This window comes from Saimiri boliviensis, chromosome 15, assembly GCF_048565385.1.
Source record: "Saimiri boliviensis isolate mSaiBol1 chromosome 15, mSaiBol1.pri, whole genome shotgun sequence".
Lineage (NCBI taxonomy): Eukaryota > Metazoa > Chordata > Mammalia > Primates > Cebidae > Saimiri > Saimiri boliviensis.
The window spans coordinates 25,137,938-25,164,956 of NC_133463.1; the positions used below are offsets into that span (position 1 = coordinate 25,137,938).

The following is a 27,019-nucleotide window of genomic DNA, read 5'->3' on the forward strand; positions in this document are numbered from 1 at the left end:
TCCTAAAGCAAGCATTTTTTTCAAAAATACAGATAGCCAATAGAATACTAGATTACTCTATTTGGAATAATAAAGATTATTCACACAAACTGGAAACAAAAAGTAGTGAAACAAACAAAACCACAGGGACAAACAGAAGAAATAAAATGGTACACCTAAATCCAACCACATCGATAATTACATTAAATGTTAACGGTCTAAGCCAGAAGGGACATGGCAAACTTTTTCTGTAAAGAGCCAAATAGTACATATTTTAGGCTTCGCGGGCCGTACAGTCTCTGTACTCTGCCTCAAATTAGCCAGAGGCAGTATATAAATGAGCGGGTATGGCTATGTTCCAATAAAACTATATTTACAACAACAAACTGGATTTAGCACAGGTGATAGTTTCCTGACCTTTGCTGTGGAGTTCTAGAGTGTGTTTCCTTTCTTTAAAATTCGCTGGACCTTGTTCTGGCAGGCAGTTAAATTACTTCTGAATCTGGGAACTTCTTTTAGTTCCCTTGATTTCTTTCCAGTTTGGGAAGTTTCCAAGTTTGGAACCACTTTTAAATTAAATTAACAGGTTGGTTTTCCAAGCTCAGCCTCGTGATGAGAATTTGGGCTACAAATCCATAGGATAGCTGACTGCCAATGACCTCTTAGTCCCATTCAGTGCTTGCACTGTTCCTTGAGAAGGGAGGGTTTGAAGTGACTTCTGGTTCAATCTCCCCCTAAGAATATAGTCTTTCGGTGACCTCATTTAGTTATTCCCACCTCAATGTGTGGGCTTTGGCCTCTGGCCCCCTTGCTGAGGAAGAGAAGACGATAATGGAAGTAAGAAGTGTAAAAGGACCCCCATTCCTGCACGGCTAAGGGACCTCTTCAAAGAGGACCTTCCTACCCCTGGACCACAGCCTGCAGATGGGGAAGAAACTGGCCAGAGGCCACAGGTGGAACTACAGCCCATTATGACTGGAGGGTGTGGCCTGGAGGGGAGGTAGCCTGAGGGTGCAACTGGAACTCATCCACATAGCTCTCCCCTGAATAATAATGACAGGACAAGAACTGGAAGGGAATGGTCTTCCTGTCACTCACTCCAGAGACTTTCCAAAGCCCTCTGTTGGTAAAGCTTAATAGTCATTTTGTCAACAGATGTTTACAGAGTCTAGCCCAAGTCCATCTATCACAAAGCAGGGCAAAGAAGGGTGAATTTGGAGCTGAGAGCCATTATATTGATAATTGACACATAAAGTGCTTTTTATTTTTTTCAACTTAATCCACCCAACATACACACACACACACACACACACACACACACACACACACTTTCATATGTCAAAATAACATTAAAGTAAGTTTTCATTTAAATCTATATTGAAAGAGCAAAAAAATGAAGACAATTTGACTCAGGAAATGCAGTGATTTATATGACCTACAACTCTCGAAGGAAAAGAGTAATAATTTTCCAATGTTTTTATGGTATTTACAAGTCATAATTTAAATATATATTAATTTTTCCCTTTCTGCATAAGTTCTCAAGGAACTGACATCTGTTTTACCCCAAATTTGTGTAATGTTTTGCTTTGCGTGGGTTATCTCATTTAATTCTTGCAGAACCTTGATGAATGGTATTATTAATTAGAATGGTAGTATTAACAGGCAGAGTGGTATTATTAATTGCATGCTTCAGTTATTTTGACTTGCCCAAAATTGATTTGGTAAGTGACAGAACTTCATTTACCAATACTCTGCAATGAAAACTTTTCATTATTCAGGCAGTTTATTCAAATAAAAAAGCTGATTCAAGGTCTGTGAGCACTGATGGGGCATGTCAAATGTTTTGGACTGCGTGGTTGTGTCCTCCCAGAATTCATATGTTCAAACCTTTATCCCAAATATGATGGAAGTTGGAGTTGAAGATGAGCCTTTTGGAGGTAATTAAGTCATGAGGATAGAGCCCTTATGATAAAATTAGTGCCCTTGTTAGAAGGGACATGAAAATCTTTCCCTGCCTGCTTTCCTCTTTCTCTCTCCTCCTGCCCCATCTCTCTTCTCTCTCTTCTTCTTCTTCTTCTCTCTCTCTTTCTCTCCCTCTGTCTCTCTCCCTGCTATGTGAAGACAGCAAGAAGGCATCCATCTCCAAACCAAGGAGAGGGCTCTCACCAGACATCAGATCTAACGGTACCTTCATCTTTATTTTCCAGCCTCCAGAGCTGTGAGAAATAAATGTTAGTTGTTTAAACCACCCATCTATGGTGTTTTTTTAAATAGCAGCCTGAACAAAGACATCCAGGTAGAGATATGCCCGTATGTTGATCAGACAGGGACTTGCCTCTTTCATTAGGGGATCCTCAACTGTCAACAACTATAGTCATTTCTCTTGAATAATCCACTTCCTCAGAGAGGAATCTAACAAACTTGTGTGTGGGGATGAGAGTAGCAGTGAGGGAGTGAAGGAGGGGCATATCTATCCCTGCCTGCAATATTCTCAGAGCACATGGAAAAGGGAACCAGGAGTCTGCAGTCAGTAAAGAGACTCACTCAGGCTTCATTCCCAGTCCTTATTACTGGTGTTTCCAATCTGGAAACTCCTCCATTCCCTGACCCATGCTGCAGGTCAACAGCCTGCAGCATGGGTCAGGGAATCTAAGGCTCTAACTTCTTAGACCAACCATCAGCCATTCATTCTATTGAAGGAAATACCTGGAACCTCCCATTCCAGAGCCTTTCCAGGGTGCTAGAAATGACCTCACTTACTCAAATTCACCCGTAGATCTAGGTGCTTGGCTTTCTCTTCTGATTTTAATAGCCATCTTCTTTTCTGGTCCTGAAATGTTGTGGCCATCTCTTCTGTGTTTTTTCTCCTGACCTCCTTCTCATTTCATGTGGACTTTGTTGTTGTTTTGGTGGGGCGGGGGGGTGGCTTTTAAAATCTCTTAACTGTAATTTTATTGGAAATTGAGATGTAAATATGTGTCCAACCTGCCATGTTTAACTGGAAAACAGAATGTCCTGCTTTGGACCTTTTAATAAAGCTTCCGATCCTTGTGCCTCTAAAAGTATGTATGTTCCGTTCACACTTTATTAGTGATGGCTGCTATCGAATGTTAGTTTCACATTCATTTTCCCTCAGAGCTTAGAGGCTTTCTTCTGTTAGAGTTTAAGCATGCACTGATACTGATGAGAAGAGTGCTGTCTTCATGTGGCCTCCTATTCCTTTACTGGTAATATGTTGTTCTCTTTCTGGAAGGTTTTATGGTCTTTTCCTTATCCTTCATTTTCAGTTTCACAAATCTGTCTCTAGGGTTGAGAGTCTTTTTATTCATCATTTGGTGCTTGCTCCCCCCACCCCCCGCCGCGCCCCACCAAGAATGGCTCTCACCTCTGATTCTAGCTTCTGTAACTGTGTTAAAGGGTATGGCCTCTTTATTCTGGTTCATCTATCAGTATATTCTCATTTGCTTTCAATCTTCAAAAAAATAATTCAAAATCTGTGGGCTCATTCTGCCCACCCCACTTCTCATTTGCTATGGACTTATTCTCCTCTGTGAATCCTGTCACTTGAGTGGGATTTGAGGAAGGAGAGAGGGTAAACGTGTGTCTGTCACCCTGACCTAGAGTGACCTCATCCCTCACGGTGCTCTTCGTCTGATTGCTTGGACCTCAGAAGGCCCAGGTCTTTGCTTTCTAAGCCAATCTGTGGTTGTTTATATGAAACTTCACTAGAATATTCTTAGAGGGCAGGAACCAGTTTTATTAACATCATTTTTTTTTGCATATCTAGAAAAGATAGTTAACTGAAATTTTTATGCCAGATGAGAACCAAACACTTTATTGCTGTTGCGGTTTATGCTTAATTGTAACATTCTCGAATAAAAACCAAAGCAAGACTCTAAAAAGAGTACTGTGATTATAGTTCACCTTAGTCCTTTTTCTACTTTTTTTCCCTTCGCTTATTTTTCACTTTTCTTTTCAAAAATGGCCATTATCCCTAGCTTCTTTCCCCTTCTTTCTTGGTGGCTGTATTTATTTTTGTTGAAATTCTTTTCCACATGCACTTTTGAAAATCAGTCTATTAAGGGATTCTAGAGTTCGTAAATCTTTGTAGAATGCCTGGGGATAGAGCCCTAAGACTAAGGCACTCATTAAAAAAGAATGCCAAGAAGTCTTATATGCTTTGATTTTAACTTTGAAAATAAAAACTTTTGGGTTTTTGTTCATCACTTGGACTACATGTTTCAATTCTGAGGTCTTTCCCTTGAGCTTTGCTGAAATTAATAACAAACTTTTCAAAACTGTTAGTTAACAGTTAACTCCTCTAGCCCATAAAATTTTCTCAAGAATAGAAATAACAAAAATTTAACCTCAGTAAGAAAGCAATTACTGGTCATCCACCAAAAATTAAATGCAAAAGGTGAAAAATTTATTTTATACAATTCAATTATGTTCAATATTACAACACATTGGAACCATAAATGCATCATAGCTTTATTGCTGTTAGTGGTTATTGTACCTATACCTAATCATTCTGAAGGATTTTTTGTTTTGTTTTTGGTGAAATTTTATCGTTCTCTGACTAATCCAGAAAATTTGGGTTATTTTCTAGTAAAATAAGTCTAGAGCTTTTATAAATGTGAACAAAACATTTATTTACTGGTATAAAAATTTTAAGTAACATTGGAAATTACCCAGACGTAGCTTCAAAAATCTAGCTTTATAAATGTTAGAAATAGTATGAAAAGGTTAATACTGACTTGAAGTTGCCAACCTTGATGAGACTCACATATTTTATTATTAATTTCTGAATAATTTAACTTTCCACAAAAATAACTTTGACAATTAAATGAAAATATAGTCAGAAATATTGCTACTCTTGGTGTTATTAATTATTGGGGAAATTCCCATCCCTATTGCTGTTGTCAATCTGTCATTACATGATAAGGACCAAGAAATACGTATTTTAGTAAATCATTTTGTTAGTAAATATTATTTAATTGAAACCAAAGGCATTTCATATAGTTTGCATCTCAAGACTGAATTCTCTAAATATCCTGAATTTAAAATTTACTTCAAAAATGAAAGGGGCTTAGCTTTTCCAACACAGTGTTTGGCAAAATCAGGCTTTTCATGGAGTCCTGGATGAGAAGTCCAAATTTGGCTCTGTGGCTGACTACAGAATGGCTTGTCACCTCAGGTCCTAAACATGCCATTTTGCCTCTAGTTCATTGATTTTCCAGTCATAAAATAGGGAGACTAATATTTACTTGTGTGTGTGAGATCATAGCATCTGTAATGAAGTCTATGCCTTCCATAATCCACATTCCATCCACCCCAAACATTAGAAAATGAATGTGATAGGAAACAAATAGTGAGCTTAAGTCAACTAAACTTGGAGTTAGACTCTGAAAGATTATGTTATTCAGCTTAAGGTTTTAAGCCTTGGAAATAATCTTAGATGCAAATGGTCGTCGAATTTTTGAAATGAAAGCAATTGTTTCATTCATTGGTGCCAACATTTCTCTTCATGAAAATTATAACATTTAAAAGAACTCCTTGACCTAGAATAAGCATTTGATCCTTTCGCTTAACTGAAAAAAAAAATTCTTCTTCAAAAAATGTTTTTAGTATAGTTGGTTTTTCATTACAGGATGCTTACTAAAATTTTAAATAATTTGTCCTGTGGAAAAATCATTTGTGATAATTTACTTGAAATTATTGCAGAATTTATGGAATAGTAAATGTATGGAAATATGTGTCAGAGTGTTCATATCTGTATACTTTTTTTAAGTGAGAAGCTTTTAAAAGATTATAAAATAAAAAGAAAGACTGCAAGATTCAAAACATAGCTCCCCTTAGATGACACTTCCATCACTAATAATTGGACTGAGTTGCAGTAATTTTACTTTAGCAAACAGACATGTATTCTTTGTCTCATCGGCCACATGCTGAATCAGAGGACTCCAGATGAAAGGTCAAGAACATAAAACCACAGGAGCTTTTTGAATGAGTCTTCCAACTTAGTTAAAATAAAAATAAAGGACCTGTGTTCCCTGAGAACTGGCCCCTAAATTTTCTTTCTCTGCTTAGGAGTGTGGCAATGATGTGTTCAGGGACTTTGGCCAAAATTGAAGGTTTAGGAAGCATTGAACATGACTTGAGATTATTTAGCACGTTTACAAATGCATTTGGAAATATTTACATCACCATCTATATAAAAATAAAACTGTGAACAGCTGGACAAGAACACTGGTCTACTCGCCGAACTTTTTTCCAAGTTCCTTGACATCGAGGATTACCAATTGCTTGCCAATGGAGAGTCTGATTTCTGAAACGATATTTTGAAAATGTTAGCTACACTAAAAGCATACCAAAGAAAAGTCTAATTTACAGAATTAAAACTTGAAGTTAAAAAAATTCATTTTTAAAAATTTAACCCCATTTATACAAAACAAAAATAGATCCCATCTACACAAAACGAAAAATTATTTTTAATTAGCCAGACATGGTGGCACCCGCCTACGGTCTTGGGAGGCTGGGGTAGGGGGATTGCCAGGAGTTGGAGGCTACAGTGAGTCATGATCTCACCTCTGCACTTCAGCCTGGGTGACAGAGTGAAATCCTGTCTCAAAAAAAAATTGTAATGCACTTGAAAACTCTGTGTTGTCACATTTCTTTCCCTCCTTCCTTCCTTCCTTCTTTTTTTCTTCTCTTTTCTTTTTTTCCCTCTGCCATTTAGGCTGTAGTGCAGTGGCACGATCGTGGCTCACTGCAGCCTCGAACTTTTGGCCTCAAGTGATCTTTCCAACCCAGCCTCCCAGATGGCTGGGTCCACAGGTGCATGCCACCACGTCTGGCTAACTTTTATAAAGAAAAATTATTTGTAGAGATGGAGTTTCACTACATTGCCCAGCTGGTCTCAAACTCCTGGGTGCAAGGTTATCCTCCTGCCTGGGCCTCCTGGCTTATGCTGGGATTAGAGTCATGACCCAGCACACCCAGTTCCTCAATTTTTTTTTTTTTTTTTTTTTTTAATGATCACAAACAGAGTTTCCCTTCTTTAGTTTCTGTCAAAGCAAGTTTTAATTAATCGCTACTTTAGAACACCTTCATGTTAAGAGAGTAGCTTGTGGTTACTGTATTTGCTTTTCCCCCTCTCTCTGAGTACAAGTGCTGCATAAAGGAAAATGACTGACTGTTCCATGTATATTTTAATTGGGGGTCTGAACCAAATGATCTCTTTTAATGCTTTCCAACTCTGATTTTATAATTAAAAAAAAAAAAACAACAACAACAAGGGAACCGAAAAGAGCAAAGCCAGATTATTAAAATTATTATTTTTAAGGTCACTGCTACCTCAGCCAGGGTTTAAATACTTTATGGATACAAATTAAATTATAAATCATTTAAAATCAAAACATGGATGAGATATTCTGGAAAATATTACGTAAATATTTTCTATTTGATATAAATTCCTTACTCACTTTATTGTTCACATGGTATGCTCAATGGAGGCCACAAGGCACTAGTGACTAATAAACATAAATTCAAGTTATTAAATATGAAAACATTCTACAGTAATAATAATTGACTGGAAAGGCCCATATTTAACTTTTTAATCTGTATTTCTACCAGTTCCACCTGACATACTGAAAACCAGAATCTGTGTGTGACCTAAAAGAGTCTTTGCCCAATAGTTGCTCATCACAAAGTTGACTCTTCTCTTAGTTTTGAAGAGTGTCATCAAATTTAAACACTAAATAAATGCAGAACTGGGATACATGTGCGTGGTGGTAAAATATTTTTGGAGTCAGTTCTTTCAGAGAAATCTATAGATGTATATAAGATTATTACACTGTAGAGATGAGCCCACCACTGTCTCAGCCAGGGTTTTATGAAGAAGCCCCATTCAGCAACAGTTCTGAAACTTCACTGTGGGGATGAATTACCTGGGCAGGAGTCCCCAAACTAGGACCCCGTAGAGGCCAAAGCCAGCCTTCCCTTTCTTTGCATCTGGATTGTGAGTTAAGACTAATTTCTATGTTTTAAAGTGTTAAAATCAAAACAATGGTGGTATTTTATGACACAGGAAAATTACATGAAATTCCAATTTTAGAGTCCATAGATAGTTTTGTTAGAACAAAGCCAATGTTTGCATGTGTGTGGCTATTTTCCTGCTACAAAATTAGAGTTGAGGAGTTGTCACAGAGACCGCACAGCCTGAAAAGCCAAAAATATCTATGCTCTGGCCCTTTACAGAAAAAGTTTTCTGGCTCCTGACCTAAGACATTATTAAAAACCTACCGCCACTCAGCGACAGAGCGAGACTCCATCTCAAAAAAAAAAAAAAAAAAAAAAAAAGGCCGGGCGCGGTGGCTCACGCCTGTAATCCCAGCACTTTGGGAGGCCGAGGCGGGTGGATCACGAGGTCAAGAGATTGAGACCATCCTGGTCAACACGGTGAAACCCCGTCTCTACTAAAAATGCAAAAAATTAGCTGGGCATGGTGGCGCATGCCTGTAATCCCAGCTACTCAGGAGGCTGAGGCAGGAGAATTGCCTGAACCCAGGAGGCGAAAGTTGCAGTGAGCCGAGATCATGCCATTGCACTCCAGCCTGGGTAACAAGAGTGAAACTCCGTCTCAAAAAAAAAAAAAAAAAAAATCCCCAGAGTCTGATTAAGTTAGTTGGAAATGAGGTTCAGAATCATGAGATTCTGATTCTAGTGATCTTCAGAACACCACTTTGGGTGATCAGGTTTTTGGTGATCATTTGGGACCGGTTCTGAACTCCAATATCCCTTTTTCTTTTTTTCTGGGGAGAGGGTCTGGCTCTTTCACCCATGCCAGAGTGCCGTGGTGGGATCTCAGATCACTGTAACCTCTGCCTCCTGCCTCAGCCTCCCCAGTACCTGAAACTACAGGCATGTGCCACCATGCCTAGCTAATTTTTGTATTTTTTGTAGAGATGGAGTTTCACCATGTTGCTCAGGCTGGTTTTGAACTCCTGAGCTCAAGCAGTCCACCTGCCTCAGCCTCCCAAAGTGCTGGGATTACCGCCACTCCCGGCCCCCAGTATCCAAATGAACCCATGTTCACTGCCAGTGTATAGGGCCTTTGGGTTCCATAGTGGGGGTGCCAGAAGGATGGTCCTCCCCACCTACTGTTTTGACTTCCTAAATCATGCCTTGATATGTTGCATATTGGTCCGCTGTTCCAGACATGGAGAGGACAGATCTCTCAGAATGAGTGACAAGAAAAGTACTTCAGTTAATTTTCCTCCTTACCCATCAGAGTCGAGGCCATCTCCAGAACAACGGAGGCTCACAGAGTTCATAGCTGGAGGCTGACAGTCCACACACACCGTGTATCCCTCTCGGAGATACTGCATCCATCTAGTCAGGGGCCGGTTTTCCAGAGCACAATGAGGGGTCAAGGACTCTGTCTTAAACTCCATACAGTATCTAGAGCAAAAGAAGTAACAATGACACTTGCTATAATGAGCAGTGGCCTAACACTGTAGAAAGCCTTGGGAAGCCTGTCACCTCTAAGGGCATTTGGCCAACTGGAGCAGGTAGTGAGAGCATCTTCACAAGTTATGTGTCAATTACAGAATACCTTTGGAGTTTGTCATTCCCTGAACTGTGGTGAAATACTACTGACAAACACAGAGAACCTTTGTGCCATTTTTCATTGAGCTCTCTGGGCAATATAAATGTGCAGAAGCTTGGATCTCCTGTATCCTGTCTAATCAGATTACTAAATTGTGCCCCAAAGTCCAGGTTTTTGTAGAAACCCATCCCTTGGTAATTTTGCTGACCTTAAGGAATTCTATAAATTAAACAAGCAATTGCTTGAGCCCAAGAACCCTAAAACGAGCCCAGGAGGGCTAGCCCTTGACACGTAGGCAAGCACCACTGCTGTTCTGCCCCACCAAAGTACCCAGGATCTTCCCCACCCTCTCCACCCACCTCACTTGCATGGTCTGAAGTAATGATGATGCGCTTTGACTTGAAGTCAATCATCACAGTTACATTGGGCATCACAGGTGAAAGCAGAAGTGGGAGGTTGAGACATACTTTTCTGACAGAAGTTAGTGTCACCTTAAATTGAGCTGTGAAAAACTCTAACATTACATGTGACTAGACACTGAAAGCCACAGGGGAGCATCCAGACGTGAGGAATATTTTAGAAATTTGTACTTCAATGCAGTTTTCCAATTATTTAAGGAAACAGGACATAGTAAAAACTCTGAGTATTGTAGCAGAAACTTGTTGCATTGTCAGTTCCATGGTCTGATTTCTTACTCACAAAATTATCAGTTGCAATGGGTTAAATGGGAAGTGTTTAGAGAATCTGCTTTAAAGATCTTTAACAATGATAGGTACAGCTAATTAGTCACTAAAGGTACCTTTAGTTATTGAGGTAAGAAATTCTACAATGTGGCTTCAATCAATTTCAGACAGCTAAGCCCAGACAGCTCTTTTTATTATTATTATTTATTTTTCATAGAGATGGGTTTCTCACTATGTTGCCCTGGCTGATCTCAAACTCCTGGGCTCAAGCAATCCTCCTGCCTCAGCCTCCCAAAGCACTGGGATTACAGGTGTGAGTCACCAGGCCCAGCCTCAGGCATCTCTTCAATGCTATGTTCTCATTAAATGCACAGACCAACCTCATGTGGTAGGTTATTACCAGTCTCATTTTTTAGGAAGAAAAAACTGAGGTGGAACAAGTTGTCCAAGGTGTTATTCTAATGAGGGCAGTGTGAGGACCTGAGTGTGCAGCTGTCTGGTAGCACTTATCTGACGGCAAAAGAATGGACTTCAGCTGAGCATGAAGGTACTTCCAGCCTGTGCCAATAGGTTTCCATAAGAAATCTCTGAGTTGAAGTGTGTGTCACTTTCAAATTTACCAAAGAGAGGTGGTGCTGAAGTCTAAGGTCCATAAAGACTGTAAGAGAAGCACCCTTCGCATGATTGGTAAAATAAGATCATAACATAATCTCATCTGTATATAGTTTGTTTCTTGTTGGAGATTGGACCTGAGAGGTAGATATACATCTATATAGCCCCACAAAAATCAGGAGGGGGCAAGTATTTTCCCAACTCTGATGAAAAGTCATATTTTAGCCGAAGTCAAAGAGCAAGTAACAGAAGAAGATATAAACCAAGTTGACTCTCTTGCACGGACTTGACTGTATAACTGGAAAAACATGATAAAAAAATAAAAACATGAATTTACCCAGCATCCTCTGTGTGTGTAGACCAGCGTGGAGACACAGCTTGTCGTGTTCTCTCCTTGTTGAATGCAGAGGTAGTTATAAAAGCAGGAACTGGAAAAGGGAGAATTCTGTTGAAGACAGGGAGCCAAAGTACTCAGAGCATTGTTTCCCAACCTTGGTTTTGTACCTGTCTAAAGGTCCCCATTTCTAAATTCACAGGGCTGGGGTCCACCATCAAGGTGTGAAATGAGGCTAAGTTACAAATTTGATAAAGATATGTGTGCACACAGATGGGTAGGGAGGGGACAGGCAGACCTTCGACAAGCACATTTGTCTGCAGTAATAAAACTGTGAGAAGAAAGAGAAGGGCCTGGAGGAAAAACCAGAAAGAAATAAAAGAGTTGGGGGTGAGAAGGGGAATTAGGGGAAAAGTGAGATAAAAGATATTATGAGGAGAAGAGGAGGTCTTTAAAAATGAAAGGAAGAGAAATGGAGAAAGAAAGGGAAAGAAAAGAAGATAGTAAAATAATAGAAAGGAAACAAAGAAAGAAGAAAAGAGAGAGAAAAGATAAAAGAGAGTAAAAGGGGATAGAAGGAGAGAAAACAGACAACCAAGGGGGAGGAAAAATGAGAAAGGAATAAAGCCAGGCGCAGTGGCTCATGCTTGTAATCCCAGCACTTTGGGAGGCCGTGGCGGGTGGATCACCTGAGGTCATGAGTTTAAGACCAGCCTGGCCAACATGGTGAAACCCCATCTCTACTAAAAATACAAAAATTAGCTGGGCATGGTGGCAAGCACCTGTAATACCAGCTACTTGAGAGTCTGAGGCAGGAGAATTGCTTGAACCAGGGAGGCAGAGATTGCAATGAGCTGAGATGGCACCCTTGCACTCCAGCCTAGGCAAAAGAGTGAAACACTGTCTCAAAAAAAGAAAAAAGGCAGAAAAAGAAGAGTAGGAAAGAAGGTGAGTCTTTCCCAAACCCAGGTAACCACAGCAGGAAAAGTTCATGGAAGCTCTGCCCACCACATAGTACCAATGTAGCTGCCCAGTACCAGCCTGCACAGCATCATCCCCACACCAGCTCAGGGAAAGGAAGTCTTTAGTGGTCCCCTTCTTTTCCCTCTTCCTCCCCACAACCCTACTCCAACTCTGATGCTCTGGGTCAGAGAAAAAAAAAAGGGTACCGGGACTCCTTCCTCCTGCCTCTGCTCACTTTAACTCTACTGTGTTTGTGTGTCTCCTCCCTACCTCATCACCAAGTCTAGGGAGGCATTTGTTGCTATAATAACACCTACAGGTTCCAGTCTCCTGGATCAATTCTGCTGTCATCTTGAGGAAGGCAGGGTTTTGCTATCACTATAGCTTCATACATTTACACGCTCAATAAATACTTGTGCAAGGAATGAATGGGCCAGTGAGTGAATGAAAGAAGTCATGGGCTTGCAGCCAAGACACACAGCCCCTACTTCCCTGTAGTCTTCTGTTCCTATACTGAGCCTAGCAGCCAAGATGGCTCGACAGTCCTTCCTACCTTTGTTTCAGAAACTGGGCAATTCCAGGAAGGGTAGATATAAGCTGACATCAACTTGTGAGATACCAACATCATCATCAACATGAGCTCAACAATGTGAGGGTACCGGTTGCAAAGCAGATGCTTCAAGCCTACGTGTTGATTTTACGTGACTCTTTTCTGTATCAAGATGACAAGCCTTAATTCTTTTTAAGATTTTCTTAATGAGGAGATTTTTTTTTTTTTGATGAGGAGTTATTTTTATATTACTAGGCAGTTTAAGATAAGAGGCTCGTGCCTGTAATCCCAGCACTTTGGGAGGCTGAGGCGGGCAGATCACTTGAGGCCAGGAGATCAAGACCAGCCTGGCCAACATGGTGAAACACTGTCTCTACTAAAAATTATACAAAAATTAGCCAGACATGATGGCATTCAGCCATAAACCCTCTACTCAGGAAGCTGGGAGAATCACTTGAACCCAGGAGGCAGGGGCTGCAGTGAGCCAAGATTGCACCACTGCACTCCAGCCTGGGTGACAGAGCAAGACTGCCTCAAAAAAAAAAAAAAAAAAAAAAAAAAAAAAAAAAAAAAGACAAGAGCAGCTACCTAATACCAGGTTGTCACTTGCTCCCAGGAGCTGTAAGAGTTCTTGTCTCATGTGGTTTGGTGCCTAATCTCTCCAGTTTGAAAATTATCTACATCTAGACTGAACTCTAGAGTCCTAGCTTGTGTGGCTCTTTTTTGCTGCACTGACGTGTTTAATTGTTTTCTAAATGTGACCAACACGTTTGCATTTCTAAGATCTCCAGACAGAATTAGAAAGAACATGTGAGTTCGTGTATATCAGGATCCCTCTCAGTTTCTCTCAGACCTAATTATCAGAAACACAAACATCTGAAGGATTTTAGTTCTCCCATACATTTTCATTTCTGTTCTTCAGACACATGTATGTATTTCTTCACTAAGTGAAGAATAAACTTACTGCTAAATCCATGCAGCACTACACAAGTCAGTCTGTAATTTTTTCGAGATTCTTTAGCTCAAATATGTATGTATTCTAAGTTGTACTGCATTTATCTTTTAAACTTTATTACAAAAGTTTAAAAGCAAGGTATTTAATTTATAGCTCAGAAAAAGAGGTTATGAAGTAGAGGAAAAACATAAATATATGACTCTAGTTTCTGATACAAAATTCTTGGAAAAGGTTCTATAATAATAACAAAAGCCATCCTCGTTAGTACAGCGGTTAGAGTTTCCAGGGACAACTCCAAGTCACTTTTCATGTATTAATTCATTTAATTCTCACAAGCCTCTTGAGATAGATCCTATTATATCTTCATTTCACAGATGAGAAAATGGTGGCACAGAGAGATTAAGAAATGTGTTTAAGGCTCACATCTAAATATAGCACAGCCAGGCAATGTCCCGAAATCCAGCTCCCAGGGCGGCACTCCACCGCCTCTATAATAACACAGATGACAAAGTTCCAGTACTGTATGCATCTTTCCCATGAATTATTTCAATTCGGCTTTATTTTCCCTTTCTGTCACTAATCACTATGCTGTATGTGAAGTCAGATTAAAGAAAGCAAAAGAGACACTTTTAGCCCCTTGTACCTGGAGTGCCCTCAGGCCATGAGAGAGATGGGGGACCAGGAAGGGCACACAGTGGGTGCAGGGTCACCCTCTTGGTACCATAGCCCCTGGTATGTGTTTAGCCTGCTCACTTACAAAGTAATTTCACATCATACATTACCAACTTTAATAAAAATGGTGTTATACCAATTTTATTCATCAGAAATCTAAGGCTCACTGAGGTTAAATGCAAGGAAAAGAAATAGTAGGTGACTAAGCAAGGACCCTGCACAGAAGCTATTTTCTTCGGGGTACTTCGGGGTTTTCATTTTTTTCCTTTTTTGTTTCTGTTTGTGATAGAGATGGGGTCTCCATCTGCCACCAGGCTGGTCTTCTGGGACCCAAGCAATCCTTCTGCCTTAGCCTTCCAAAGTGCTAGGATTACAGGCATGTGCCACTGAGCTTGGCCCATTGGTTTTGTTTTGTTTTGTTTTGTTTTTTAAGACTTTCTATCAAGCTCAGTTTCATGCTCTTGGGATTAGGGCGCATCCTAAGAGCAAGCCAGGTACCCAGGCCTTGGGCTTGTTTGGTGGCACATTCTACTGCCAAGATCCCTCTCCTCACAGGAGCCAGACTGCCTGGAGGTCCCTGAACCAGCACCACTTTTTAATACACCCCCCCAAATTCAATTTTCATCACTTAAGTAATGAAATAGCTTAGAAATTGTTTGTGCCTCCCGCCCCACTTCTGCTAATGTGCGGAGGCATGTGACCCAGCATCCCTGGGACAAAGGCCCCCAATAAATCTAAGTTCTCCTTCCTGGCAACAGTATTCAAATGCAATATATTATTTGTTCACAGGCAATCTGCCAACGTTTCTGGCATTCTATTGGCCTACCATTGTTTGGTTTTGCAACAACTTCCACTTCTAAAAGCTGGGCACTGCATATACTCACTTTGAACATGAAAGTAAATTAAATTTGCTTTGAGAATTTTGTAACGCCCTCTGACACAATGGTGTGTCACCAAAGCAGGCATGGGATCACTGGTCTGTAGATACAGCGCAGAAGAGAGCAAAATGAAAAACTGACAAATAATATTTACCTAGAAGCATATGGTTTATAATAATGCATATCGATCTCCCTTTAGGAGCAAAACACACATATATAAACAATTGTCAATTATGTGTAACATATTCAGTAATGCAGCTTTGTAGATTTGTTTTTATGACAAAAATATCATGCTGTGCATTAATTGAAACAGGAAAAGGAAATAGCTACTCGATCATTAATGAGAGAGCTTCAGGGATCATGCTTCCTTCACTGGCTTGACGAGCCTGTACATTTCTACTTAGTTACAAGAATCTGTAGTTATAATTTTAGCTGTAATGATAACAGTTAATCGCAAAACAATATTGAGGTGGGAAAATCCCATAGGACTTAGAGCCAGAAGATCCAGGTTTAAGATCCGTAGTCCTTCACACAAGCTGTCACTTTTTGGAACTCCAATGTCCTCAGGTATAAACCAAGGAGAATGACTGTCCTACCTCTCTGTGGAGGCAGAACTGTGGTTCCCCAAAGATGTCCGTGTCCTGATCCCCAGAACCTGTGAATATGTTGTATTATGTGGGAACAAGGAATCAAGGTTACGGGTGGAATTAAGGTTGCTGCTCAGCTGACCTTAAAATAATGAGAGTAGCCTGGGTTATTCAGGTGAACCCAATGTAATCACAGGATCCTTAGAAAGAGTTGGTCAGAGCCTGACCAACATGGTGGCCTGTCTCTACTAAAAATACAAAAATTAGGCCGGACGTGGTGGCTCACGCCTATAATCCCAGCACTTTGGGAGGCTGAGGTGGGAGAATCACCTGAGGTTAGGAGTTCAAGACCAGCCTGGCTAACATGGTGAAACCCAGTCTCTACTAAAAATACAAAAATTAGCTGGGTGTGGTGGTGCATGCCTATAATCCCAGCTACTCTGGAGGCTGAGGCAGGAGAATCACTTGAACCCGGGAGGCAGAGGTTACAGTAAGCCGAGATGGCGCCACTGCACTCCAGCCTGGGCGACAGAGCGAGACTCTGTCTCAAAAAAAAAAAAAAAAAAAAAAAAAAAAAGATGTGGCAATGAAAATAAGACACAGATAAATAATGCAGTGTTGCTGGCTCTGAGGATGGAGGCAGTGGAAATGGGGAAAGGATGTGGGCGGCCCCTGGAAGGTGGAAAAGGCAAGGAGGAGGAGTCTCCCCTAGAGCCTCCAGAAAGGCCTGCAGCTCAGCTGACGCCTTCGTTTTTACCCGGGGAAACCCATGTCGGATTCTGACCTTCAGAACTGTAGGATAATAAATCTGTGTTGTTTTGAGCCACTAAGTTTGGACTAATTCGTGGCAGCCACCATAGAAAATGAATACACTCCTTCACAGGGTTGCTATGAAGGCTGAACCAATCGTATCTATAAAATCTCTTTGCTGTACAAAAGTGAGGGATTCGTGTGCCACCCACAAAGGTGCCTGCTCTCCGAACAGGAAGTCTGGTGGGGGTGGGAGGCAGTAACAGGGACACAGGTGACCATGCAGCAGGATAAGAACCTCCAGGTTGAGTGGGGGCTTCTTCTCCATGCTCCCACACCAACCTGCATTTCCTTTCATCCCAGAGCTCACCACTGTGAGTTCTGTTTAGCTGTGACATGTTTGTTAATCAAGTTTAGATCTCTAAAACCTAGCACAGTGTTGGCACACACAGGAGGTGCTCAGTGAGTGTTAAATTAATGAAACACAGAAGTCCAGGAGCAGTGGCTCATACCTATAATCCTAGCACTTTGAGATACCAAGGCAGGTGGATCACCTGAGGTCAGGAGTTTGAGACCGGCCTGACCAACGTGGAGAAACCCCGTCTCTACTAAAAATACAAAATCAGGCAGGTGTGGTGGTGCATACCTGTAATCCCAGCTATTCAGGAGGCTGAGGCAGGAGAATTGCTTGAACCCGGGAGGCAGAGGTTGCGGTTAACCAAGATCGTGCCATTGCACTCCACACTGGGCAGCAAGAGCAAAACTCCACCGGAAAAGAGAAGAGGAGAGAGGAGATAGGTGAGAGGAAAAGAGAGGGGAGGGGAGTGGAGGGGAGGGGAGGGGAGGAGAGGAGAGACATAAGTGAATGCACAGTGGCTGGAGTGAAACAGGGCCTGGGACCCCTGGAGAATCCACCAAATTGAATGTTCACATGGTTGCCTCTCATGTCCCTCTTGTTTTCCTCTAGTAAGCCATGATTTTCCAAAGAGCATTCCACAGCACATGAATGATTGTAGGGGGACGCTCTGTGGAAAAAGGGGTCATATAATCAAATTAAGTGGGAAAACACTGGAAATCCTCTTTCTCTCTTACAGAATGAAAATGCAGATCCGCATAAGAAAGGCTCTGGAAGTTTCTTTGGTAGAGAAAACTGTCTGATATACCCCATATTTTCTTAATAATCCCCTTCTTTGCACAACTATTCTAACAAAAGAGGATGTGTTTTGGGAACTTCTGCCTTCCGGAAAGTGCTGCTAAGGTGACTCAGCTATGACAGGGTGTTGGTCACACTTGGGCCACAGCAACAGCTCTCAAACTCCAGTGATCATCACAGCCCCTACAGGCCTTGCTGCGATGCAGAGTGCTGGGCCTGCACACAGGGATTATGATCCCATGGTTCCGGGCAGGGCTGAGGAACCAGATCCTGAGGCTGCTGGTCCAGGACCACTGGTTAGGAATCACCACACAGGGTTGTTGGAGGGTTCTGTCTTCCCCGACTAGCTTGTAACAGGAGTAAACATCACCAAGACATCTCCAACAGGAGGGGATGCTGGGGACCAAAGTCAGGACTGCAAATGCCAGCAGCTCTACCCCAAGTAGAGAGTTCTCCTCTCTTCCCAAGCTGACAACTTTTATTTTATGATAATAGGGAAGGAGGCTGTTGGGTGCAGATATGTCTTGCTGGTGTTAAGACACAGTCACTAACAACTTCCTGCATTGTCCCGGTGTAGAGATTAGGGCTGGGAAGGGGAGTGGGACAGCCTGGATCCCCATTGAAGAGTTTGATGTGCTGAAGAAACCTAGCAGCCAGGCTGGCACAGGAGTAGACAGCTGCTTTTCCTGATAGGTTGGTGCTAGCTTTTAAGAACCACCAGAAACATCTGTAACGTCCTACAACGTCTTCCTCCTGGAGCTGTTTGTGTGGTATCTCTACAGAGAGCATGACTGTGTGTAGTTTTGTTCTATGACTGTGTCTGTGAGCAACCACGTCTGAAGCACTGATCTCCCTGTGACCTTAATATGACCACCGTATCAATGGGGTAACAACACTCTGACCCCTCCATTCGCCACTCCACTACCAGAGCGATCTTTTCCTGTGCAGAAAAGATCACCCTAATGACCCTTAAGATAAAGGCCAGAATCCCAAATAGGGTGTTCTCTGTGCACCCCACACGCCCACCTTCCTTTGCCCTCTCAAGCGGGCCTTGTGCTTCCCTATGTTACATAAACGAGCCAATGATGCTTATTCCTCACCCTAGGTGAAGACCCTTCAGTTAAAAAACATGCTGGCACCAAACTCAATTTTCTGACACATGGAACTGTTTTTAAATAGCCAAACAGGCAGGTGTTCAGCCACTTAGGGCCTGCCTGCCTGCACACCTGTGAAACTATGCCCAGCATCTGTTGGCCACCGATAGGCTTTGTGTTATCAGCCCCCAAGATGCTGCTGCCCTTCTGAGGTCTCTGACCCAGAGACTCCCAAATGAGCCACTGGATGACCTCACCTTGACATTTAAGATGACCTCACCTTGACATTTAAAGCCCCTTTCCACTCTCCCTCTCCCTCAGGAGTTGCTGTGTCCTCCTCCCCTTCTAGATGGGTCCCCTTCCCCAGCCACCATAAGCCTCTGGGCAGTCTCATGCTGTGAGGATGTCCCCTCTCGTGCAGCCCTGTCCAAGCATTGCCCAGTAAAGCTTGCCGTACTACTGCCTCTTGTGGCTATAGCTTTTCCCTTGATCAGCTTTCAAATCCCTCAAACCCTCTACACCTGGCCATCAGTTTAACCACACCAGTCTGCCTAGGCAGCTATACATATCTCACCTCCAACTCTGGGGAAGCCCCTCCTCCTCCTCCTCCCTCAAGACCAAGGGGAATCACCTGATTACACTGCTGATAGCTCCATGTGCCTCACTTGTTTGCTACCAGGTGCACCAATTGCTGCAGCTGTAATCCATTAATTCCCTGAGATTATCTGATCACTGCACCCCTCTCACTAGACTATGATCTACCTGACAACTGGCTCCACATCAACTTTTCTCACCATTGTGACCCCAGCACCCAGCCCAGTGCCTGGCATCAAGTAGATGCTCAATAAATATTCGTGTGTGGAAGAAAAGAAGGAACAAAATGGCTTGACAAGGATCGTGTTGACATTAGATTTCCATGTTCCTATGAAAAACATATGGTTTTTGCTGTCCTGAGAAGTCAGTGTTTTGCCCTATCGGAGTCAGTGCAGATCAACACATGAGCTTTTTCATTATTTCTCTGTGAGCCTTGTATGATCCTCAGCTCATTAATGAGCCGATTCCTGTCCTCTCCATTGGCCACTCCAAAACCAGAGTGATCTTTTCAAATCACATTAGCTCCGATCCAGTCTTGAGAGAGAGGCAGGTAAAAGGAATCATGGAAAAAATATAATAAAAATAATAAAATAATAAAACAGAATCATTTTATCATTGTTTAGAATTTTGTGATTTTTCCATGATTTTCACACATGTGAATGTGCATAAACAGGAATTGCAGTGGAAGGTGAAATAGTGTTATCCTTCCTGGATACTTACTGTACTGTGTGAAATGTCACCATCCTATCTAAAGTCCTTTATCACCAGCTTGAGTTCACTCAAAACCACAAGCATGGGATTTATTTCATTGCTGAGTCTATGCACAGTGAGAATGGGCCATCGGATTGTAAAATACACCGAGGGAAGTGAGGGAAACGGAGGCGTTTGCACAGCTGGCCATAATTCCTTTATTAAGCATTTCCTGAGCTTCCTGTCTACTTTGGGCACCCTGGCCCATCCCACTCCCTGTGGTGCATGGAACTTTCCCTGCACAGCAGATGGCCTTTTATGGCATGAAGTAGTCAAAAAGTCATCACAGATAACAGAGGCAGCAATCATGAAAACGTCAGTACCATAGGAGTTCCCGCAGTCCTGGCCCTGCGGGGTGGAGTACTCCAGGCAGCCGGCTCTTTCTTCCAGGGGTGGACAGGGCGCCCCGCCGTTCTGAGGCTCCTGCTGCACCGAGCGCCGCCGCACACGGGTTGTAGGCTTGCACTGGCCTGCACAACCACTCCAGGGGCTCCATTCCCCCACGAAGCACGGGCGAGCTGAAAAACAGCACAACGCTCTCCTGAGTAAATCCCGCCAGACTGCCAGGCTCTTCCCGCCATGTAAGTTTCATCTGGCCCCAGGGACAAGAGAAGCACACAAAGTCTCAACAGGTCCCAGCTGACACTGAGTCCACCCACCCACGCTGATGGTGAACTGATAACCTGGTACCCCTTAGAAGAAGCTGGATACCCCGGGATCCTAAATATGGGTCTGACCCAGGGAAACACACCCAAGCAGATGAGACAGATGCTTTCCAGGGAATATCTCATACTCCTGGACTGAGATCAGATCTTTGCTTTTGTCTTTCCTTGGTATTGACTTTATCTGCCCCTACCCATACATTTTTGTCATAACAAGACATTCTCATTGTAGACAACATAAGCAAACAAAAACGTATAAAAAGGAAAATGTACTTCACCCACCAACTCAGGTCAATTCTTCTCAGCAAATATGTTTCTATAAGAAACAAGGCTTAGGGTCATTCATAGGGACCCCTAATACTTTAAGCTTCTCCTGTTTATTTTCTTTCTCCATGGCTTCTAGACTCATAAACTATGAGGGCTGGAGTTTTGAGATGAGCAACCAAGGCCCAGAGAGATAAAGAGTATTTGCGGTCACACATGAAGAGGCAGAGTCAGGCCAAGAATCTGGCCCTAGAGTCTTGTTTGTCCTGGTCTATGCTCCTCCGCATGATTTGGTCAGCATGGGGTTCAGCTGGTTTCTCAGCAGCCAGCCATGCACTGGGCTGCTGCTCCCTGGAGTCCAGCAATCCATCCTAGGATTCCGACAATGGACAAGTAAAGCCATTCTCCTTCCTTGATACTGAAGTCGACTTACCAAATCTGAAGATATAATTTAAAACTCCAATTTCCTCACCATGACCATAAAATCAATATGGCGTCACATTTAACTTCTCATTGAAAGTTCTAATGTGTCTCGGACTATAATAAGTTTTTAAATTGAATTACTTCAGGACTTGAAACTAAGAAAAGGAAAGAACCAGAAGACAGATGTGCCCATGACCTAGGTGCCAAATTTTTTTTCCACTAAGTATGGAAAAAAAATCGCCCTCATACTTTCGAATTCACAGTTTCTCACAAGAAAGCATTCTGACTTCTCTGAAAGCTTGATTTGAAATTCTGGGTTCATGGTTTTTGGAGGACATGTGATTTGGCAGAACACAGCTACTCCCAACGTAAAAAGGGTCTCACACAACATAAACATGCCAGTAATTTAAAAATTCCCATACTGATTTAAAACATGCTTTCATTCATCATTTAAATTCCCATGGGTATCATATGTCAACTACCTAAAGAAGCAAGAATGAGCCATGTTAGAGTTCATTCGCTATCTGCCATGCGTACATCTTTTGGAAAATCACTAGCAGGTCACTTCCTGCTTTTGTTGGCCCTTGTTAGCCCTTCCCTTTTTCTTTTTATGATTTCATAATTTCATTGGCCCATGGAAGCAAAAGGCATTTAAAGAGATCCCCTAGGCTTCGAGCTGATTTGAGAAGGACTCCTTCTATCCTTCGTTATTTCAGTACCTCTTTTCTTCCACCTTCAGCCCTGAGTCTAGCTAGTCCTGCTGTGATGTGTTGGGCTTGAACAACACTTAATAATGCATACAAAAGAATGTACTTGTTTCAAAGATTAACATATGGACATCACTATAAAATTTTGCCATAGCATATAAGCATTGTCATAACTTAGTAATATGGCCTTGAGTTAGACTCAGTGATGACACTGGAGAGAGTTTTCTGGCTGAATTTAGCCTCCCAGGATTCCATCATCATATGTGTCTCTTGTCTAATATTTGTTTCTTGTATTTGGTTTGGTCCCACAGTTGAAGTCCTCAAAATTATAGAACCAATCATTGCATCGAATTGTTTCTCCTGGTTAAGGTTGTCCCTAGCAAAACACTATATCCTGTTTTTCTGTTGCATGATTTTAAAAGCTCCATAAAGAGAATCAGAAAGTTTTGGGTCTAGAACGACATCTTGATAGCTTAATTATGAGACAAAATAAAAAACACCTACAATTATGTGAATAAAAAGGTGTTGTCAGAAGATTTATTAAATTAAGAAGTATTTATTCCTATTCTGCACCAAAGATTCTGTTCTTGGTTAGCTTGTGAACGTTTGATTATTTGGATTGCAAGCTGTCATAAATCAAAAGAGATCTTTGGTCAAGGAGGTTAGGAGAAATATGAAAACTTCTGACAAATTTATTACAAGTCATTTATTACGGCTGCCTGACTCAGATTTCCTTTTGAACGATTCCATTAGTATTCTTTTCCTCTTTCCCACCAGTTTATCTAATTCACATCTATTCAACAGCATATCTAAATATTCTTTTTACAGCCTGACCTTCTCAATCTTCACTTGCATTTCACCAGCTGTTAATGGAGCCAATAGAATGTGGTACCTAGAAACGATATGGTCGCCTTTGACTCCAAGTTTGTCACAGCTTCCCAGCTGCTTCAGAGTTAGGATTTGATAATATCACCCCCCCCCTTTTAGGAGAAGAAAGCCTAGGTTTAATGGATGCCAGAAAGCTCAGCAAGCTGGCTCTTTTCTTCTTTGTTTAAACTCAAGCTAATAATCAGGTTGGGTCTCCCCAGAAGCAGCCCATGAGACATGGATTTCAATGAAAGTAATTTATTTGTGAGGGGATCTCAAGCACCATACAAGAGTGGAGAACAGAGTCAGAGAAGCAGAGGGAAGACAGCACAGAGAGAAAATAGACACCTAAAAGCTCTGCTGAAGGCCTAATGGGCATCCCCAGCTCTCAGCTCATTGGACAGTGAGATGATGGATGTAGATTCGGAGTGCAAGTAATTATCAAGTCCCTGCCCATTTACCAATTGGTCCCCCATCCTCAAGACTTTTCCAGTTATCGGAGATCCCTACCACAGCCAGAGGAAAATACGTTATATATTTGAGTAATGAATAGCACACAAGAGTGCAACACATTTTCACAGTCCTAATGGAGACAGCCAATCACATCCAATTACTTTAAAAGATGTATCACTTGATTTTTTAAAAGAATAAATGACTTAAACTCTCTCGTTTCATTTGGATTTCATCTGACATCTGAATTCCCTGCTGTGACCTACAAGGTCCTATTCCTGTGTGACCTGGCCTCTGCCTGACTCTCCACTCCCACCTGCACTTCCCCACCCACCTCTGCTCCAAGTTCAGCCACATAGGCCTCTTTGCCTCTTGAACACACCAAGCTCTTTCCCACCCTGGGACCCTCGTACGCATTTTTACTCTGCTGGGAATATTCTCACCACACTGGGCATGGCTGGGTCCCACTCACCCTTTAATTCCCAGACTAACTACTTACTTTTCAGGGAGTCTTTTTCCGGCCAGCTTTTTCAAGTCTCCTCCCAGTCCTGCTGCACACACACACACACACACACACACACATATTTATTTCTTCTCAGAGCTTGGTGTTCCTTGCCTTGTAGCATTGCCATAGTTCATAATCACGTATTCATCTGTTGTGTTTATTGTTCATGCCCCTGAGGATCACGACAGCTTTTTATTTCATTCCAATCACTTGGCACATGGTAGGTGCTTAGTAATAGTCATTGAATGAATGAATGAATGAATGAATGAATGAAGTGGTATTAGGCATGTTTCCCCTCCTCCCTAGATAACATTCTACATTTAAACAGACTCTGATCTCACATCACTAGTTAGAAGCCAAAGCACTGATGGAGTCTCCAGCAAAGGAAGGAAGCGGGGTGGAAGGACAGGAGCAAATCAGAAGTCCCCACAGCCAAATCCATGGCAATTCTTAGCCTGGCCCTGAATTTGGGCTCTCCTGGCAGCAATGGCCCCAAAGGCGTCCATTGGAAGGAGCATTGTTTTCTGTGCCTTAAGATCAGGTAGGTCCAAGCTTCTCCTGGCAGCTGTAAGTCCTTTAGATCCTTTCTGATCTATTTATATCTTCTGCCAGAACCACACGTTGAAAGTAACAAGTTTCTTTACTTTTATTATCTGTGGCATGAAATGGCATTTCCTTTCATTTGATCCAAACTTCCCTCGCTTAAGAATTTCAGAATATGGTGAAGAAAAAAAAATCCATGCTTATGATCTGTGCCACTCATGGTCTGACTGTTTGGCGAGGCCTCCTTTTCTCCCAGCCAGACCCTTCAAGATTACGTCCTTCACTTTTGGACCCATCTTTCTAGCTACTTCTCATCTCGGAGTTACCACTGGACATTCTCCAGGTCTATTTGCAGCTCTGGGAGTTGTGCCAACCAGAGCAAACCACTCTATATTCTCAGCCTTTAGGTACAAAAGGATCATTAAAAAAATTTTTTTTTTCAAATGCTTTTCTAGGTGATTTCAAATACGTGCAAACAGAGAGCTACAAGATGAGCTGACAGCCAGAGTCACTCATTTTATGAAGACAGTTTGGACTATTTCTTCTTCACTGTGAGGCCTTGTTCTTGTTTTAATGTAGCAGTGTCTCCTTGGTTAATCACAGAGACTCATGCACTCTGCTATGTAATCCAGCCCTGCCTGCTTGGCTTTTTGCCACCTAAAAGTTTTTTTTTTTTTTTTTTTTTTTTTTTGTAGAGATGGAGTTTCACCATTTTGGCCAAGCTGTTCTTGAACTCCTGACCTTGTGATCCACCTGCCTTGGCCTCCCAGAGTGCTGGGATTACAGGCGTGAGCCACCGCACCCGGACAGAATCTGTTTTTAAATGAAATAATGCAAATCAGAACATGATTATTAGGCTTAGACCTAGAAAGAGAAATAAATCCTCAGTTATAAGAAACCGAGAGTGATGTCAAAGTCAGAAAGGAGAGCCAGGCCAGCGTCCCTACCCACCTCCTGGGAGGCCTGGAACCAGGCCCACCCTAGGGCCAGGGCCCTGTCAGCTGGGGTTGCGTCATGGTGGAGGTGAGGGAGATGGAATGGAAGCCTGAGAGCGCCACGGAATGGGGACCAGAGAGCTGCACCCTGGGACCTGGCACGGAAGCAGCTGACCATCCTAGGCCAGGCAGGGAAACAGTCTGGCAGGATCCACCCTGCATTGGCACCAGGCCTGGGGTGGGTCCTGAAAGCCAGGGGGAAACCGGGAGAGCCTCACAGTCATGTCTCTCAGAGCTTGGGGGCTCCCGCCACGGATGGAAAGCAACTCCCATTGAAGACACACTTACAACACAGCACAGTATAGATGTGTTTTTTTTTTTTTAATTTATTTTTAGAAAGAAAAAAATAATAAGAAGAAAAAGAATAAAGAAGAGGAAGAAAGAGAAAGAGGAAGAGGGAGACAGAATGGGGGTATTGCTTTGTTGCCCAGGCTAGAATGCAGTCTAAATATGGGTATGCCTATAATTGTCCTTAATAATGGAGACATGAAAGAAAATGAGGGAAGAGAATAACAAACAAGGAGCCAACCAACATTTCGTTTAAACTTCTAAGTTGATATGATGTGGTACTGATAAGAGTGTACATTTTGTGTAAAGTGGAGAGTTCTATAAATGTTAATTACGTTTACGTAATTACGATCTGAGTTCAAGTCCTGGATATCATTGTTAATTTTCTGTCTCATTGATCTGTCTAATATTAATGTTGAAGTCTCACACTATTATTGTGTGGGAGTCTAAGTCTCTTTATAGGTCTTGTATGTCTGGGTATTCCTGTATTGGGTGCGTATATATTTAGGATCTTCAGCTCTTCTTGTTGTTGCGTTGATCCTTTTATCATTATATAATGTCCTTCTTTGCTTCTTTTGATCTTTGTTGCTTTAAAGACTATTTTATCAGGGGCAAAAATTGTAACTTCTGCTTTTTATTTATTTATTTTTCCTCTCTGTTTGGTTGGTAAATCTTTCTCCATCCCTTGTTTTGAGTCTTTGTGTATCCTTGAATGTGAGATGGGTCTGGATGCAGCATACCAATGGGTTTTAATTTTTTGTCCAAATTGCCTGTCTTTGAATTGGGGAATTAAGTCAATTTAAATTTAGAATTAATAATGATATATGTGAGTTTAATACTGCCATTTAATATTAGCTGGCTATTTTGCCCATTAGTTGATGTAAATTCTTCATTATATTGATGCTCTTTACTTTTTGGTATTTTTTAGAAAGGCTGATACTGTTTGTTCCTTTCTATGTGTAGTGGTTCTTTCAGAAGCTCTTGTAAAGCAGGCCTGGTGGTGATGAAATCTCTGAGTGCTTGCTTGTTCACAAAAAACTTTATTTTTCCTTCACTTATGAAGCTTAGTTTGGCTGGATGTGAAATTCTTGGTTGAAAGTTCTTTTCTTTAAGGATGTTGAATATTGGTCCCCACTCTCTTCTGGCTTGTA

The 27,019-nt window shown here is 41.9% G+C and overlaps 1 protein-coding gene across 1 annotated transcript in view; it reads right to left on the reverse strand.

The window, feature by feature from the left end:
- Positions 1–4,898: 4,898 nt before the first annotated feature.
- The window catches only part of SBSPON (somatomedin B and thrombospondin type 1 domain containing), a 30,741-nt gene continuing 8,620 nt past the window's right edge, over positions 4,899–27,019 (reverse strand). Inside the window, exons 2-5 of the mRNA XM_003942625.4 lie at positions 20,488–20,682; positions 11,222–11,312; positions 9,265–9,441; positions 4,899–6,307 (exon numbers count right to left, since the gene is read on the reverse strand). Coding sequence (XP_003942674.1) covers positions 6,190–6,307; positions 9,265–9,441; positions 11,222–11,312; positions 20,488–20,682 — 581 coding nt within the window. The 3' untranslated portion in view covers positions 4,899–6,189. The remainder of the gene's footprint in view (positions 6,308–9,264; positions 9,442–11,221; positions 11,313–20,487; positions 20,683–27,019) is intronic.